This window comes from Bos indicus x Bos taurus, chromosome 17 (genome assembly GCF_003369695.1).
Source record: "Bos indicus x Bos taurus breed Angus x Brahman F1 hybrid chromosome 17, Bos_hybrid_MaternalHap_v2.0, whole genome shotgun sequence".
NCBI lineage: Eukaryota > Metazoa > Chordata > Mammalia > Artiodactyla > Bovidae > Bos > Bos indicus x Bos taurus.
Window position 1 is genome coordinate 20,289,794 of NC_040092.1, and position 19,110 is coordinate 20,308,903.

Here is a 19,110-nt window from a genome sequence, read left to right on the forward strand (position 1 = left end):
CAGCGCCAGTATCTATGCCCCTGGGTTACTTCCTGGGAGGGCGACATGGGGCCGAGGGCAGGCTCACCTGGTTCGAGTGTAGGGGTAGGCGTTCCAGGACTCCTCCACCACCCGCAGGGCCGCCTTGGGCAGGATGGAGCGGAACCAGCTGGGGATGTGCATGCCCACATGGTACACCTTGTGTGTGTATTGCCCGGAGCCGCCGGGGCCGTCTGTGTACGGCCGGTTCTCCAGGATCTCTACGCCGCTGCCTTCGCCGTGTGTCTCGTTCCGGCTCTTCTTCTGTGGGGACAAAAGCACGTGTGGGTCTGGAGCTCTCTGCAGAAGGGGAGGGGCTCGGGAGACCCAGGTGAGGGTGCTGAGTGCAGGGGGGTGGGGGAGGCTTTGGCCAACCAGGCTGGCTCCTTTTGGGTCACTTCAACACATCCTCCTCAAATACCTCCCCCCACAAGGCTCCACGTGTCCCAGCATTCATGCAGAAGACTGAAGGGCCACGGTTCCCTCTCCGGGCCCAGTAATGCACATACAAACTCCTCCGTTCTGACTCCTGAATCTCCTGGGCCTGAAAGTGTCCCCAAGGTCAAGAGGATGTGCTTGCTTTCTCACCTTTTAGCCAACATTGTACTGGAGGTTCTAGCCAGAGAAATTAGGCAAGAAAAAGAAATAGTAAGAGGCATTCGAATTGGAAAGAAGTAGGGACTTCCCAGGTGGCACAGTGGTTAACACCCCAATCTCCCACTGCAGGGGGCCAGGTTCCATCTCTGATCAGGGAACTAGATCCCACATGCCGCAACTAAGAGTTTGCATGCCGCAAATAAAGATTCTGCAATAAAGATTCCATGTGCCGCAACTAAGACCCGATGCAGCCAAAAAATTTTTTTTATAAAGGAAGAAGTGGGGCTTCTCTAGTGACTCAGTGGTAAAGAATCTGCCTGCAAATAAGGGAAACATGGGTTCGATCCCTGGTCCAGAAGATCCCACATGCAGTGGAATAACAAAGCCCATGAGCCACAACTGAGCCTGCGCTCCAGAGCCCATGTTCCACAAGAGAAGCCACTGCAATAAGTCCAAGAACTGCAACTACAGAAAAGTCCTTGAAGAAACCAAGACCCAGCCCAGCCAAAAATAAAATAAATAAAAACATTTTTTAAAGAAAGAAGTAAAACTATCTCAATTTGTTAATGACACAATCTTAAACACAGAAAAACCTAAAATCCTCCCAAATCTGTTAGATCTAATACATGAATTCAACGGAGTTGTAGGATACAAAATCAACACACTAGAACAAATAATGCAGAAAGGAAATAAAGAAATCATTTCCATTTACAATGGCATCCAAAAGAATAAAATACTTAAGAATAAATTTAACCAAGGAGGAGCGAGAGTTGTATACAGAAAACTATAAAACATTACTGAAAGAAATTAAAGAAGATTTAAAATAAATGGAAAAGACATCTGTGTTCATATGAATTGGAAGATTTAATATTGTTAAGATGTCAACACTCCCCAAAGCAATCCGTGGGTCCAATGTAATCCTTATCAAAATCCAATGGCCTTTTCAGTAGAAAGGGAAAAACTGATCCTCAAATTCATACAGAATTTTGAGGGATCTCAAATAGTCAAAACAATCTTGAAAATAAAACAAAGTTGGAAAGCTCACATTTTCTCATATCAAAACTTGCTAATAAGGACTTCCCTGGTAGTCCAGTGGTTAAGAATCTGCCTTCCAAAGCAGGGGATGTGGGTTTGATCCCTGGTCAGGAGAAGGCAATGGCACCCCACTCCAGTACTCTTGCCTGGAAAATCCCATGGATGGAGGAGCCTGGTAGGCTGCAGTCCTTGGGGTCTTGAAGAGTTGGACACGACTGAGTGACTTCACTTTCACTTTTCACTTTCATGCATTGGAGAAGGAAATGGCAACCCACTCCAGTGTTCTTGCCTGGAGAATCCCAGGGACGGCAGAGCCTGGTGGGCTGCCGTCTATGGAGTCGCACAGAGTCGGACACGACTGAAGCGACTTAGCATCATCAGCAGCAGGAAACTAAGATCCCACATCCTCCATGGTGTGGCCCATTTAAAAAAAAGTGCTATAAAACTATAGTAATCAAAACAGTGCAGTCCTGGCATAGGACAAGTCTGTGTAATGGAGGTGAGAGTTTAGAAATAAATCCAATATTTACACACTATATTTACTGATTTTCAACAAGGGTGCAAAAACCATTCAATGGGAGAAGGAACAGTCTTTACAACAAATCCTGCTGGGACAATTAGATATCCACATGCCCACAATGCCGTACCACATATAAAGAGGAACTCAAAACAGATCAAAGACCAACTTGTTAGAACTAAAAGTATAGAACTCTTAGGAGAAAATATTAGGGCAAATCTTCATGACCTTGGATTTGACAATGGTTTTTCAAATATGATACCCAAAGTATCGGCAGTCAGAGAAAAAAATCTAAATTGGAATTTATCAAAATTTAAGAAAGAACAGGGGCTTCTCTGATGGTCCAGTGGTTAAGGCACTGCACAAGCTTACGCTGCAGGGGGCACAGGTTCGATTCTGGTTTGGGAACTAGGACCCTGCATGGCATGAGGCACGGCCAAAAAAAAAAAAGCAACTTTTGTGTATCAAGGGATGCTATCAAGAGCGTGAAAGGACAACACAGAATGAAAGCAAAGTTTCTGTAAATAATACATCTGATACATCATATCCGTACCATGAAATGTGATGTGGCCCCAAAAAAGAAGGAAGGACGGACACGTGTTACTACATAGTTGAACCCTGAAAACATGTTTAGTTAAGGAAATATACTGTATGACCCCACTTCTATGAAATGCTTAGAACAGGCAAATTTAGAGAGTCAGAAAGTAGATTATTGGTTGCCTGGGTGTTGGGGGATAATGGAGAGTGACTTCTTTATGGGGTGATGAAAATGCTCTAAAATTGTGATAATTTCACAACTCTGAAAAGTGCTAAAAGCCACTAAACTGTACACTTTAAATGTGTGAATTGTGCAGTGTGGGACTTACATCTCAATAAGTCTGGTATAAAATCAAACAAACAAAGAAATAAAAACCAACCCTGCCTCCTGCACTCAACTAAGATTTCAGAGAGTTCAAACACAAGGAATAAGAAGGGGCCTCGGAGGCACTGCCCAAGAGACGGAACGCCTAGGTCACCCCCAAGTGTCTCTCTGCCTCCAACGTCCTTCCTGGGGTCTGAAAGGTCGGGTTTCTGCTTTTGCACAAAACCTTCGTGATCAAGGTGCTAGTGACTTTAAACCCAGCATCTGTTTCCATGGCAACATGCTGGCATCACCAAGGTCATCTTCGGTCAGCTTCCAGGACAGCAGCTGTGTGCACGCTGGCACATGCATGCACCCCGAGTGCAGGCACACACCCACGCCCACAGGCATCCCCAACAGCACTGCCTCATCCTTGGGGCACGACTCTCTCTAGGGCACAAAGATGTACTGTATCTCCATGTCCAGAGCCACTGGGTCCCCGTCAGAAAAAAAAAAAAGACCCTGATTGAGGCCAAGGAGGGGTCAGAGCAGGGACATGCCCATTCCCTGCTCTTTAAAGGAGCTCCTGGAATGTGGCCCAGATTCCGTAATGAAAACAGCAACCGTTTCCTGGATGCCTTCCAAGCTCCCGCCTCTTACAGCATCCTTGTTGATTAGTGGTTGTGCTAAGTGCCTGGCATGTTCTTTCTCTAGTTCCTGCAGAAGCCCCTTGAGAAAGGTGCAGGACTGCTCTCACTCCCAATGTTCAGATGGGAAGGTGGAGGCCCAGAGAGGCAGAGTGACCCATCCGAGGTTACAGTTACTAACTGGCAGAGCCGGGACAAACTCAGACCTGTTAGATTCCGGGGCCTGCTCACCCACAGCATTGGGCACCTCAAGGAAAACACCTCAGCACAGAGAGGTGCTGATAAACAGTTACTGAGCAAGTGGAGACTGTAGTCCTTACCCTGCGATCACCTTTCTCTCATCCTGGACGGGTTGCTTCCGCCTGGTGTCAGTTCCCAAAATCCTAGTCGGGGGCGGGGCTCCCTGTCTGCCTAAGGCCCAGGGTAGTGGGTTGCAGTCTCCCTGCCAGACCACGTCCACCTGGAATCTCAAACTATGACCTTACTTGGGAATAGGGTCTTTGAGGATGGAATTAGTTAAGATGAGGTCATCTTAATGTAAATGGATTGGACAATTAAGGGTGGCCCCTATATTCAATGTGGAGAAGGCAATGGCACCCCACTCCAGTACTCTTGCCTGGAAAATCCCATGGACCGAGGAGCCTGGTGGGCTGCAGTCCTTGGGGTCGCTAAGAGTCGGACACGACTGAGTGACTTCACTTTCACTTTTCACTTTCATGCATTGGAGAAGGAAATGGCAACCCACTCCAGTGTTCTTGCCTGGAGAATCCCAGGGACGGGGGAGCCTGGTGGGCTGCCGTCTATGGGGTCACACAGAGTCAGACAGGACTGAAGCAACTTAGCAGCAGCAGCAATATTCAATGAGAAGGCATCCTTCTCATTCTCATTCTCATAAGGCATCCTTATGAGAAAAGAAAACGGGGGACACATCCCTGGTGGTCCAGTGGTTAAGAATCTGCCTTGCAATGCAGGGGACGGGGGTTCGATCCCTGGTCGGGAAACTAAGATCCCACATGCCGAGGAGCAGCTAAGTCTGTGCCCACGTGCCACAACGAAAGAGTCCGTGCGCCACAACAGAAGACCTGCGTGATGCAAGGAAGATCCCGTATGACACGACTGGGACCTGACACAGCGACAGAAAGAAGAGGAAACGGAGACACAGACACACACACAGGGAAGATGGAGACAGACGCACACAGAGGCAGGGGGCCATGTGACAATGGAGGCAGAGACTGCAGTGAGACAGCCTTAAAGTGAGAAATGCCGAGCATTGTGGGCCACCACCAGAAGCTAGGAGAGACAAGGAAGGATTCTCCCCAGCCCCCCAAAGCCTCCAGAGGGAGCATAGCCCCCTAACACCTTGATTTTGAACTTCTACCCTCCAGAACTTTGAGAGAATACATTTCCATTGCTTTAAGCCACCTAGTTTGTGGTGGTTTGTTACGACGGCCCCAGGGCATGGAATGAAGGTCTGGGGTTCCCGGTGGCTCGCAAGAAGAGGATGTGCAGGTCGGAGGGGCCAGGGCACAGGGAGTCTCTGAAGGTGCCCAGCCAGCTGGGATCTGAGGGCAGAGAAGGACAGAGAGGGAGCAGGGATGGGGGTGGGGGTGGGGGTGGGGTCCTTCCTGCTTGGCCTTAGTGGGGCTGCACAGACCCCAGGTCCCAGGGTTGGGGCAGGGGAGAAGAGGAGGAGGGGAGGGCAGGCGGCGCTTGGTGCCTCCCCCGGAGACCATGGAAGGACAGGCAGGAGAGACAGGCCCGGCTCCCAGGGGCACAGATGCCCAGCGTGAGAACTGACGGGTCCCCCTGCCTACTCTACCCACACAGGCTGGGTGGAGAACCTTCCCCTCCTCCTGTGCTCCCCTGCTGCATCCCTGGAGCCTGGGGTATGCAAGAGAGAAGTCTGGGCCACCTGGCGTCTGGTGCAGAGAAAGCTCTGGATGAAGGGGCGGGGAGGGGGTGGGTTTAAAAGATTCAAAGACCAAGAAACCCCCGGCCAATCAGGCAGCTCTCAGCGCTGTCCAGGGTCCTGGCCAAGCCGCTTCCGATCACTTCCTCACTTTGCTGAGCACCTCCAAGGATGGAAGGCTCTTTCTCCGCCAGACAGACTGATTTTTCTTCTTCTTTTGAAACCTTGAACAACATGTATATTGAGTTTCATTCAGGCAGGTGCGAGGCACTGTGACATGTGAGCCCATCTTGTTCACAACCTCAGGGAGGAGGTGGCTTGTTCAGCAGGCAGGCCTCTTCCTAGTTGCCACCCCAGCTGGCAAGCAGGATCACTGGGCAATGGATGAATGGTCTTGCTCTTCTTTCTGCAGAAACAAAGCTGCCTTCCTTGATGGTCCATCCACCTCGTAAGGCCTAGCTCAGAACAGAGGCCCTCCTGGAGCACTGGCCCCAAGCCCACGTGAGCACCGGGTTCCTGTGCCCCCAGGCCCACTGGTCTGGTTTCTATTCAGTGGGCTGCATACACATCTTTCTCCCTGCAGGCAATCCCAGGGCACAAAAAGCGCTTTTCATTCATCTCTGTAGCCCAATCCTCAGCCACAGCTGGGCACAGAAGAGTCTGGTGAATTTAACTTCTTTTTTAAAAAAATATTTACTCATTTATTTATTGGGCTGTGCCGGGTCTTAGTTGTGACATGTAGGTTCTGGTTCCCTGACCAGGGATGGGACCCAGGACTCCTGCATTGGGAGCACGAATTCTTAGCCACTGGACCACCAGGGGAGTCCCTCAACTGAGTTTTTTAACAGCATTATTGAGGTATGACGGACAAATAGTAAACCATATATATGTAAAGGTACAGTCACTGAGCTGTGATGTGGGTCCATGCCCCTAAAACTGTCACGCAGTAGAGATAACAGGCATGTCCATCACCCCCACAGTGGATGGAGCCCCCCCAGAACTTCGGGGCCAGAGGTGGGTAAGATAAATTCCAGAGTGGGAGAGAGGTGACTGGCCTTGGGAGGCAGACGGTGTCGGTGAGGCTGTAGGAGGCAACACACAGGATGCTGGGGACATTTCACATTAACTGGAGGTACAGGAAAGATGTTGAAAAACAAGCAACTTGAAACAGGGGCTGCAGACAGATGGCAGGTGTTTGAGGAGCCCTGAGTCAGAGGTGGCTATATACTCAGAAAAGCCTGGGGTACCCTAGAAGCTAAAAGCCAGCCCCCAGGATCTTGATGTCCCCAGCCTCCCAGCAGAGCTGAGCCATAGGCTGTGGGCCAGGGCTTCCTGCCGGCTCAAGGAGGAATGAAGAAGCCACAGGACACACAGATCCTCTGGCAGATCAGCTGGTCCTTGAGCAGGCTCAGCCATCTCCCGAGTGCCTGGCACTGGGGGGCTGATGCTAGTCTCGCCTCTCTCCACTCTCTAGGAATAATTATGGGGTAAGTGGTTCAAGAGGGAATCGAGTGGCGCTTCTGAACAGGCATGAAGCAAACAGCCCCCCAGAGAGGCTGAGTTTGCCTTCTGTTCTCTTCCCGGCCAAGCATTCCATGCAGTGCTCTGGGCAAACTCGGAATGGACGTGGAGGCCCTGCTGGGCTCCCCCTGCCCTGCCATGATGGGGGCCTGCTTAGCCAGGGGCGGCACTGAGGCATCCTTGTACCCCGGAGAGCCAGAGCCAGGAGGGAAGCAGGTTCACAATCAGTCCCCCAAGTGGGAGGAAGGCTGCTAGGCCAGGCAAAGGGCTGGGGCACCGAGAATGAGCGAGAGGCTGGCAGAGAAGCTGGGATGGGACTCCACCCTCCACTGAGCAGGACCCTAGCCAAGACCTCAAGGAGCAGGAGCTCTGGTCCCATCTGGGCCATAAGGACCCAATCCTGGGGCTCCCCATCCTGGGTTCCAGGCTACTCAGGCACTGAGTAGGGAGCCCAGCAATGTCTTGGATGGGGTGCTCATCTCTGGCTTTTCACAGGACCAATCATCCTCAAATCCATTTGTGTGCATGCTAAGTCATTTCAGTTGTGTCCAACTCTTTGCAACTCTGTGGACTACAGTCTGCCAGGCTCCTCTGTCCTTGGGATTCTCCAGGCAAGAATACTGGAGGGGGTTGCCATGCCCTTCTCCATGGGATCTTTCCAACCTAGGGATCGAACAGGCATCTCTTACGTCTCTTGCACTGGCAGGTGGGTTCTTTACCACTAGCGTCACGTGGGAAACCCCAAAGTCACCTGTGACTCTGTAAATCAGCCACTTAGCCTAGGGTAGAGAGGAAAGTGTGTACCTGGAGCCAGGAGGCAGGCTGTGTGCTCCCGGACAAGTCATTGAACTTCTCTGGGCCTCACACCTTCCTGTCTGTCAAATGGGTTGCTATGGACTGACTGTTTGTGTCCCCTGTCCCCCTAAATTCATATGTTGCAGCCCCAACCTCCAATGTGATGGTGCTGGGAGGTCAGGCCTTTGGGAGGTGTTTAGGTCATGAAGGTGGGGCCCTCACAATGGGATCAGTATAAAGAGACCCTCCCAAGGAGCTCCCTGGCTCCATCCACTGTGTGAAGACACAGTGAGAAGGTGACCGTCTGTAAGCCTGGAAGAGAGCCCTCACCAGACACGGAATCTGTCAGCACCTTGATCTTGGACTTTCCAGCCGCCAGCACTCTGAGAAATAAACGTCTGTTGTTTAAGCTGCCTCATCTGCAGCATTTTACAGCCCAAGCTGATGAAACGCAAGGGTGATATCTGGATCAGTGAAAAGATGGGTGTTAAATACAGAGTGCTAGTCTTACGAATGCTGTGAATACTGTGGTGGTGAGACAACCCAAACGCCACAAACATCTGCAGCGTGTTGCATGTGCCTGGCTTTGTGCTTGGAAGCCAGAGCTCTGGTGCAGTTCACACACTGACCGGGAGCCCACTGGACAGACACTGCTGTGAAGGCCGCGGTGCCACCCCGCCCCGACGTTGGTGCTAAGAGCCGCTGTGGGCATGGTGGGGCCTGCCCTGGCCCCACCACCCACCTGTATCATGTACAGCTGGGCGATGCGGTACTCCTCCACGGTCATCGGCAGAGGAATCCGATATTCCTTTATAATCATCTTGGAGTCCAAGCCTTCCCGTTGATGGGGAACTGCGTGTTGGGACTTCTAGACGAGGTTCCTTAAATAACCATGACAAAATTCACCAAGGACCCCTGAGAGAGAAAGAGAGGACAGGAGAGTCACTTTCTGCAAAGGCTGGTGAGTACAGTGGCACAGGAAGGACCTTGTCTTGATCCCAAGTTAGAATTCTGACCTCAGTTCGGCCACAAGCCCACAGCATGACCTTGAGACCAATGTGTGACCTTGAGCAGGTTCCCTCAACCTCCCCAGCCTCCATTTTCCCTGTTGGCTCAGCAACTGTGTACTGGACATGTATAAACTGATCAGTCTGGTGGAAATAAAGGATTGTTCTCCTGCCAGCGAGAGCCAGGCAACAAGAGGGCATCGCATCCCCTAAGAGTCAAGAGCATTGCGTTCCTGTTTTACTCGCAGGTCTAATAAGCAGCAGCCTCAGCTCTCCTGTGCTCGGGGTAGCTGGAGGCAGGCATGGTGATAGCAGCAAGTGATGATGGTTGGCAAGAAGTCAGGACAGGGGCTTCCCTGCTGGTCCAGTGGTTAAGACTGTGTACTTCCCATGCAAGGGGCACGGGTTTGATCCCTGCTTGGGGAGCTAAGATCCTGCATGCTGCATGGCCAAAATTGTTTTTAAAAGGGTACAACTTGAAAATATAAATAAAATGAAATATAATACATAAATAAAATATAATAAAAAATAAGAAGGCAGGACAAATGAAACTATGAAAAACAAAAGTGAACAATTTTAAAAACTGGCGGTCTGGGACCCTTCAGCATCAGGGCAATTGGTTCTGCTCCTGTCACTGGGCACAGATGGCAGCACCACTTCCAGCAGGAGATCTCGGGTTATCAAAGGAGGTGGCGTTACATGTAGTTTCAGTTCAATCCACCACCCACTGCTTACTGATACCTACTCTACTGTTGACATTGGGCTAGGTCTTGGAGGTAGAAGAGGAAAGTAAGATACACGGTGGGGTCGCATAGCATGTGAATTATGTATCAATAAAGCTCATTGAAAACATAAGCAAGGGGCTTCCCCTGGCAGTTCAGTAGTTATGATTCCACCTTCCACCGCAAGGGGTGCAGGTTTGATCCCTGGCCTGAGAGTTAAGATCCCACCTGCCTAGCAGCCAAAAAAACAAAACATAAAATGGAAGCAATATTGTAACAAATTTAATAGACTTTAAAAATGGTGCACATTAAAAATAATTTTTTTAATTAAAAACTATAAGCAAGCAATGTATTCATAGCAGCTTGTATTTAACACAACAATATATTTGATGAAGACCTGCACCGAAAGGAATCATATTTTAAAAAACAAATTTAATCCTTGAAGGAGGCATATCCTCAGCGATCTGGAAAATGAAATCACCCATCAGAGTCTTTCCCCTAGATGGCAGGGGCTTCGCTGTAAATATATTTGGTTACCCCTAGAGAGATCAGATGGTATTAACTGGAAGCTGAGTGAAGGCTTCCAAGACAGGCAGTGGCAGAATCAGGATAGTACTTCAGAAGGATCACACCGGGGATAGCAGTTGGTGAGGATTCAAGGTGACTGGAGGCAGGGTGTCAGCTAAGTGATAAAAGTGAGGGACTGACCAGGCAGGCAGCTTCCCCAGGGCACCAAGTGTATGAGGCCTGAGCATCGCCCAGGCACTAATGCATTACTGGATAACTAACAAGACGGGGAAAAGCATATATACCAGAACTCCTGGGATAATCAGTACATAAGATGGAAAAGAAATCCCTTAATAAACCACCTAACAGGAGAGATGGAGCTGGGGGGTGTATATAAATAGGTCAGAGATGGCCCTGCATTATTAGCCCCAAATAACCCCCATGCTGTTAACTTCTTTACAGTAGGTAGGTCTGTATTGTGCTCAGTCCCTCAGACATGTCCGACTCTTTCTGACCCTATGGATTGTAGCCCACTAGGCTCCTCTGTCCAAGAGATTCTCCAGGCAACAATACTGGAGTGGGTTGCCATGCCCTCCTCCAGGGGATCTTCCTGACTCAGGGATCAAACTTGCGTCTCCTGCACTGCCAGCACTGCAGGCAGATTCTTTACTGCTGAGCCACCTGGGAAGCCCAGGTCGGACTATTAGCCCCCCTGCAAAACCTCCAGCATCAAACTCAACTTCTCACATATCCAATTGCTTTAAATACAGTCCAGATAAGCATCTTTTTAGCCAATTAAGACTTCATCTATGGACTTGCCTGGTGGTCCAGTGGTTGAGAATCTGCCTTCTAATTGCAGCAGACACGGGTCCCGTCCCTGGTCCAGGAAGATCCCACATGTCCCAGAGCATCTAAGACCATGAGCCACAACGTTAGAGCCCAAGAGCTCTAGGGCTCATGCTCTGCAATAAAAGCAGTCTGTATGCAGCAATGAAGACTCAGTGCAGCCAAAAAAAAAAGAGCGAGAGAGAGAGAGAGAAACAACCCCTGGGCTCAGCTGGGGCAGCACAACACCTAGGTTGACACTCTCAAGAGAGTAAGACACCAATTTGGGCACCTCCTGACACACACACACACACACACACACACACTCAAAACGAGAAAGAATTAATGTTTGAGAGGTTGGATGAAATAAGGACTGGAGACAAGGAAGGGAAAACCTAGGTTCAGTAAGTGTCATGATTCCAAAGCGTTTCCACTGTTTTGTGGGCTCCTTCTGCAGCAAGGGATAAATGCAATGACCGAGAACGACCTTGGGCAAGACCCACATTGTCTAAATAACAAAGAAGACAGATGCTAACAAAGAGGTCAGACGCAAACTCTAAATGTTCTTGAGAAACTGTAGGAATCTAAGCAATCTGCCCTCTGGGCTCTTCAGAGCTCCACTGTAGATGACCTGCCCATACTCGCCTGTACACAAGTCAGACCAAGTGTTTGCTGGTTTGCTTCTTGTGACCTGCTAGGCACCAGGGCAGGCTGTGGGGCTGGACTACGCTTCTTCCTTCCTTGCAAGTGTGCTCAGTCGCGTCCGATTCTTTGCAACCTTATAGACTATAGCCCTCCAGGCTCCTCTGTCCATGGGATTCTCCAGGCCAGAATACTGGAATGGGTTGCCGTGCCTTCCTCCAGGGGACCTTCCTGACCCAGGAATTGAACCTGCGTCTCCTGCGGCTCCTGCACTGCAGGCAAATTCTTTACACTGAGCCACAGGAGAAGCCCATTTAACTGCATGGTAACTAACAATAGGGGAGAGGAATCAGAACTCTAAGAGTGACACAAAATGTGCAGGCAAGGACTTCCCTAGTGGTCCAGTGGTTAAGACTTCACCTTCCAATGCAGGGGGTGCGGGTTGGATCCCTGGTAGGGGAGCTAAGATCTCACTTGCCCTTCGGCCAAAAAGCCAAAACATAAAACAGAGGCAATATTGTAATGAATTCAATAAAGATTTTTGGAAAAACTGGTCCACGTTAAAAAAAAAAGTCTTTAAAAAATGCACTGGCAGTCACAGTGGAGTTCCACCCTGGGATCTGAGGTCATAACCTGACAATGCCTTTCTCAGCTGTGTGACCTGTGCCTCAGTCTCTCTATACACGTAATGGGGATAACACCACCTGCTGTCCAGAGTCATCATCAGGGTCACCGAGATAAGGGCAGGTGAAGTGCTTGCATGCCAGGGGGTGTTCATCACTCAGAGGGGATTTCAGAAAGGCTTTACAGAATGTGGAGCTTCCAGATGACATGAGTGGGGTTTCCTGGGTCTGTGAGATTCTGTTCAGCAGAGCAGGTGGGAGGAGGATGCTTTGGGAGAAGGAACAGCATGTGCAAAGGCCCTGGGGCAAGAACGTGATGCCCCATCTGAATGGTGCAACCCCAGGATTGTCACATGGTGTCCCTGGAGGATGGTACTGGGGCAGGGGTTGGGGTGCAAAGGCCACTGGCAGCCACTGTCCCCAGGGCAGAACATGTTCAAGGCCTAGATGTGGCTACTCCCTGAAGCCAGGCATGACAGCCCACTCACGTGTGCATGGAGTCCAGTGTCAGGCTGAGTGGAAGCAGGGTGACAAATGATCTGCCTTTGCTTCCAGAAGGGCTTTCTCCCAGGGGAGGAAAGACACACTGGCCAGACGGGGTATGACCACAAAGCCCATGTTTCTTAACTAGCACTTCTGCACATTAGTCAAGCTGTCCTTCCGAACAGCCCTGGGGAAGGTCTGCGGTCATCCACGCCCGTCCAGGCTGATCTCTGGGAAGCCACCAGTGCTCTGCCTGTCTCAGGTCACTCTGCCTCGGCCAGAGGAGCAGTGCTCAGGAGAGGGACATGGGCCATCTGGGGGTTTTCTTTCAAGGAGATCACTCTGAAGGGCCTGGCAGTCTCTTGCCTCGTCAGGTACTTGCATTTTATTTACTTAAAATCAGATCTGTTCCTTTCTACACCTACACTAGTCGGTTCAGACAACCATCCTGACTTCCTGTTGATGGAGAAGTAGGGGCACTTCCGTTCTCAAAATGACACCGAATGACTAAAGACACAGAAAAGTCACCATGGCCGTGAAGCGAGGAAATGGTTGCACCCCCTAACCACAGTCCGTGAAGGACAGCAGCCAGACGCCACGAGGCCAGAGCTGTCAGCAAGGGACATGCTGAGAGCTAACATGTGCCACCTCGGACCTCCAAACAAATAACATCACCTCCTGGAAGACACAGAACCATGGAGTCTAGGGCTGTGGATGCCCCCAGGGGAAGACAGCCATCACCCCACCTTTTGTTTTCTACTTTAAGTTTTTAAAAGTTATTTTTATTTATTGTTAGGCTGTGGGCTTCCCTGGTAGCTCAGCTGGTAAAGAATTCACCTGCAGTGCAGGAGACCCCAGTTTGATTCCTGGATTGGGAAGATTCACTGGAGAAGGGATAGGCTACTCACTCCAGTACTTTCGGGCTTCCCTGGTGGCTAAGCTGGTGAAGAATCTGCCTGCAATGTGGGAGACCTGGGTTTGATCCATGGGTTGGGAAGATCCCCTGGAGAAGGGAATGGCTACCCACTCCAGTATTCTGGCCTGGAGAACTCCATGAACTGTATAGTCTATGGGGTCGCAAAGAGTCAGACACGACTGAGAGACTTTCACTTTCATTAGGCTGCAGTGGGTCTTAGTTGCAGTATGCAGGCTATCAACTGCAGCATGTGGGATCTTAGTTCCCTGGCCAAGGATGGAACCCAGGCCCCTCACATTGGGAGCATGGAGTATTATTAACCTCTGGACCACCAGATAAGTCCCTTCTTTTCTATTTTTTTTATTGAATTATTACATAGATCCAGAAACATGCACATAAGTACACATCGGTATATTTTCACATACTGAACACACCTATGTGACCAGAACCCAGGTCAAAAAACAGAAAGTTAACAACCCAGAGCCCCCACTTCAACCCACCAAGGCACAACCTCCCCAGCCATGGACAACCACTGTCCTGCCTTTGCCTGTTTTGTATTTTGTACTAGGTTGAAGCCTGGGCTTCCCAGGTAGTGGTAAAGAATACGCCTGCCAACGCAGGAGACATAAAAGACACAGGTTCAATCCCTGGGTCAGGAAGATCTCCTAGAGGAGGAAGTGGCAACCCAGTCCAGTATCCTTACCTGGAGAATCCCAAGGACAGAGGAGCCTGGCAGGCTACAGTCTGTGGGGTCTCAAAGAGTCAGACATGACTGAAGCAACTTTGCACACATGCACTAGGTTGAAGGCTACAAAATTGCCAATATCCAACTGTCTTTGACCCACCAAATGAGCAATTTCATATGAAATCATGCTGTAAGTGCACTTTTGATTCTAAGCTGCTTTTGAAACATCATGATCCCAGGGTTCATCCAATTTGCTGCATGTGATTGTAGAGGGCTCAGTCTCATTGCTATCTAGCATTTCACTCCGCAAATATGCTATAATTGATTTAACTATTCCATCGTTGATGGGCATTTGGGTAATTTTCAATTTGGAGCTTATTGGGAATAGGGCTGCTGTGAACAACTGAATACACTTACAAATGCAATTTTACATTATGGAATGGACGGGGAGTGACAGTCGATGGGCAAATCACACCAATATGCCATTTCTATGTCAGAACTTAAGTTTTCCAAGGAAAGGAGTGAATGGGGCTTGGGAGGGAAGCAGGGCAGTGAGGGGATGGATAATAAGACAGAGAATCAGAGACTTAAAGAGCTTTTTTATGAACCACAATGACTGCATGAACCCCCAAACCTGAGAGAGCTGGAATCCATGGGCACAGGATAAATAACAGCTCTGGGAGGAAGACAATAAATTAGCCCAAAATGCAGCTGCAGACTGCCCTGGATCATTCCCTGCATTTCCTGCAAGCTGCTATTTAGAAGGTAGCTACAGAACAATAATAAGAAAGAAATTCACATAGGTCGTGTGCATCACGGGTGGGGGGCGGGAAATGACGAACATGCATCACAGGAGGAATCATCCAGAAAAATGCAGAAAGATTTCAGAAAAACAGCTCTCCCTTGAGTCAGAGAAATTACAGATATAATCTCTTAGAAACAAGTTGGGGCAGAGGAGTGGAAGAAAGTAAACAGAAATTTAAATAAGAAATTACTGGATAACAGAAGAGATGAAAGCTGAAAGGCTGGTAAGCAGAGTTCAGGGGAAAATGGAAAAGAAAAATAAATACATCACAGATACTTTTTAGAGCCTTATCATAAGCAATGAATAAAGAGGCAAAACATAGTGTGAACAATCAAGGATGGTAGGCGGGCTTGAGAAACTCACAGAAGATTAAGTGAAGACTAATAAGACAAAATGACAGATATGGGAGGCAGAAGGAAATCCAACATATATCTAATTGGTATGCTTCTCTGAGAAAATAGAATAATCGAATGGAAGTGGGAGAAGTATTCAAATATATAATGAAAAAAATTTCCTGAAATAAAAAAAGATTTGACTCTGCAGATTAACTGCCATTCTGTGGTCCAGGAAAACCTGACGGTATAACAAACATCAAGACATCCTTAAAAACCTGGTTGAGCTTAAAGGATAAAGAATCATACAATCAGGGTGGATGTGGAGATGGTTGAGGACAATCAAAATGTTCCTCAGCAACACAATTTCAAAACACAGTGGAGCAATATCTACAGAGTTCTAAGAGAAGGAAAATGTAAGCCAGAATTTTTATATCCAGCTAAACTGTCCTTTAAGCATAAAGTGAATAGACATTCTGAAACATGAATTTAGGAGCTTAGACATCCATGAGGTGTCTTTAACATTGCCTGATACTAAAATCCATTCAACCCAAAGATAAATAAAAGTAAGTTCATCAATGGAGAGATCCTGGTGAATACTAAGTCATATTTTTGAAATCATGACAGTTACGGTTACTGAATAAAACACAAAGACCTTGACATGGTATATAAATAACATAACTAAGAAAAATTGAGAATGGAAGAACAGAAGTTGACGATACTTTCCTCAACTTCCATGGCATGGAAGTTGATTCATTATGTAGATTAAAAAACTAATGAGGAGTGAATAGTTGGAGCACAGGAATTCTTAGAGCAGTAGAATTTCTGGACATGATGCTACCGTGCTGGATGCACATCATCCTACATTTGTCAAAACACACAGATGGTACAACACAGAAAGCGTGACAGCCTTTGAGTCTGGGTGAACTCCACGAGATGGTGATGGACAGGGAGGCCTGGCATGCTGCGATTCATGGGGTTGCAAACAGTCGGACACGACTGAGAGACTGAACTGAACTGAACTGATGGCCTTTGGGTGGTAACAATATATCGATGTAGTGTCATCAGTTGTAATGAACCACTCCAGTGGGGGATGTTGATAATAGGGGAGGCTGTGCTTTTATAGGTGGGGGTGGGGAGTATATGGAGAATCTCTGTACCTTCCTCTCAATTTTGCTGTGAATTTAAAACTTCCCTAAAAAATAAATTTTATTACTTAAAAAATTAACAACTCAAACCTTTTAAAGTTTTTCTCTCAGAAAGTAGATTAGAGGTTAGCAGGGGCAAGGGAGAAGAGGGGAATGGGGAGTCATTATTGAATGCTTACAGAGTTTCAATTTTGGTGATAAAAAAAATCCTGAAAATAGCAGTGGGGATAGTTGTACAACACTGTAAATGTACCAATGCCACACAATTTTACACTTAAAAAGTGGTTAAAAAGGCAAATTTTGTCATATATAAATATATATCACAATTTAAAAAATTAATGTAATAGGCCAAAAACCATTGAATTGTACATTTTAAATGTGAATTGTATGAGATGTGAATTATATCTAACAAACCTCTTAAGGGAAGTCCCTCATGGTCCAGTGGTTAAGACTCTGTGCTTCCACTGCAGGGGGTACAGGTGCCATTCCTAATCAGGGAACCTACAAGCCTGGTGGTGCAGTCAAAGTAATAATAGTAATAATAATAATAATAAAGCTGTTAAGTTTGCTTCCTCTTTTCTCATCTTAACTCTAACCTGTTAGAAATTATTATCACTGAAGAAATGTTGAAATGTTTGAATAAATGTTTTTCTGAAGTTTAACAAATACATGCAAATAGGTGATTTGCCGTTGGTTAAATTCAAGTAAAATTAAATTTGATTTTTATTTTTAAAATGCATGTAGAGGGGCTTCCTTAACAGTCCAGTGGTCAAGACTCTGCACGTCCAATGTGAAGGACCCAGGTTCAATCCCTGGTTGGGGAACTAAGATCTCATATGCTGTGCAGCACAGCCATAAACGAAAAATAAAATGCATAAATACATAAAAAAGCATATTTTAGAGCATTAAAATATTAGAGCATTTTTTAAAAAGCTTTTACTACTCTGTACATATCTGTATCATGCCATGCATATCTATACAGAATCTGGAAAAGTGTTCAATGGATGCTGTGCATGCACACGCTAAGTCACTTCAGTTGTGTCTGACTCTTTGCAACCCTATGGACGATAGACCGCCAGGCCCTTCTGTCCATGGGATTCTCCAAGCAAGAATATTGGAGTGGGTTGCCATGCTCTCATCCAGGGGAACTTCCCAACCCAGGGATCGAACTCAAGTCTCTTATGTCTCCTGCATTGGCAGGGTGGCTCTTTATCACTAGCGCCACCTGGGAAGCCTGGATGCTGGAGAGGGTTATCGCAAATTGATGGAATTTTGGGCAACTTTTACTAGCATTTTTCTTTATCACTCACGTTTTCATGAGGCAGCAGCAAAAGAGCGTGAGAAGTATGTGTATAACCGGCCAGAGAAGGTTGTCCGCGTAGTTGTGAAAATGATGGACTCTGAGTCAGTCAGACCTTCTGCCACCTCCCAGCAGTGACTGTGGGCAAACTGCTTAATCTCTTTGCTCTTTCATTTGATCTTCTACAAAATAAGAGGTGAGAACAGCACCTACCCCATTGGGCTGTCTTGTGGATTAAATGAGATTGTGCCCATAAAACACTTTAGTCCGGTTCCAGCCAGCACTCAGCTTAGCAATTAGGAGGTGCTGCTGTGCTGAGCAGGGTCTGGAAGGCAGGGCCTGGGGAACAGAGTCCGTGGGTGCCTGGCTGGGCTGCCAGGTGCAGGCACAGGTGCAGACACTACACCCACCAGCATCAGGGAAAGACAGCCCAGCACCCAGGACAACAGTGTCCGCAGGACCAACGGCAGGTGCTGGTTGGCTTTGCAGCCAGAATGCAGACCTGGTTAGGGCACATAGGAGTCCCTGTGTTCCCTCTCTGGCTGAGTCTGGAGCCAGGGGTGGGGCACAGACAGACCCCAGCCCCCTAAAGAGGGAAGGCAGTGTGACTTGGTCTCCGCCTGTCCACTGTGCCTCCTCACCCAGCCCTGAACCCTCAGATGATCTCATTACACCCACTCCGGCTGCCTGGGCTCGAGAGGCAGACTCACATTTCATCTCGGTCCCCGCTGGAGTCGTGATGGGTTAGACAGAATTATATTTTACTGCCTTCCACAGGGCAGCTTTTGGGGCTAGAATAATGAGACGGAAGAAAGAAATATACAAGTCTGCAGAGGCTCGCCTGCGTGGGAAGCCAGGCAAGGAGTCTGTGTGACCGTCCCCCACAAACCACTACCTTCCCCCCAGCCTCTCTGCAAGAACAGTGACAGACCTCCTAGAGGGCCCCTCAGATGTGGCACCTGTCTCTAGAAAAGCCTTGGGTTTCCAGAATCCCTGTATTCATGACCTTAGAAAAGACTCCCAGGCTCCATGTTCATCAGGAAACAGCAGAAGGGCCAGGTGATGTCAGAGTGGGGGCCACTTGGCATGGCGATCAGGGAGGTCACGAGGGGCAGAACCACCTCTGGTCAAGATGCACGGCTCAGACTGTGTCCTGCTGGGCCCAGAGCCCTGGCTTGGGCTGGGAGCTGGGGAGAGCAGGGGTGGGGGGTGACCCTCCCCCTTTCAGGTAGCTC

General features: G+C 48.4%; 1 protein-coding gene across 14 annotated transcripts in view; it reads right to left on the reverse strand.

The window, feature by feature from the left end:
* The window catches only part of PITPNM2 (phosphatidylinositol transfer protein membrane associated 2), a 163,176-nt gene that overhangs the window by 28,923 nt on the left and 115,143 nt on the right, over positions 1–19,110 (reverse strand). For 13 of the 14 annotated variants that reach the window (XR_003515232.1, XM_027566955.1, XM_027566949.1 and 10 more), the window contains 2 exons: positions 8,623–8,795; positions 68–282 (listed from right to left, as the gene is read on the reverse strand). Coding sequence is in view for 13 of the 14 variants with exons in the window: in XM_027566955.1 (XP_027422756.1) it covers positions 68–282; positions 8,623–8,700 (293 nt within the window). In the remaining variant the exon portion in view is untranslated. Of the gene's footprint in view, positions 1–67; positions 283–8,622; positions 8,796–17,885; positions 18,270–19,110 lie in introns of those variants that run through there. The other variant, XM_027566950.1, reaches the window with a different exon arrangement.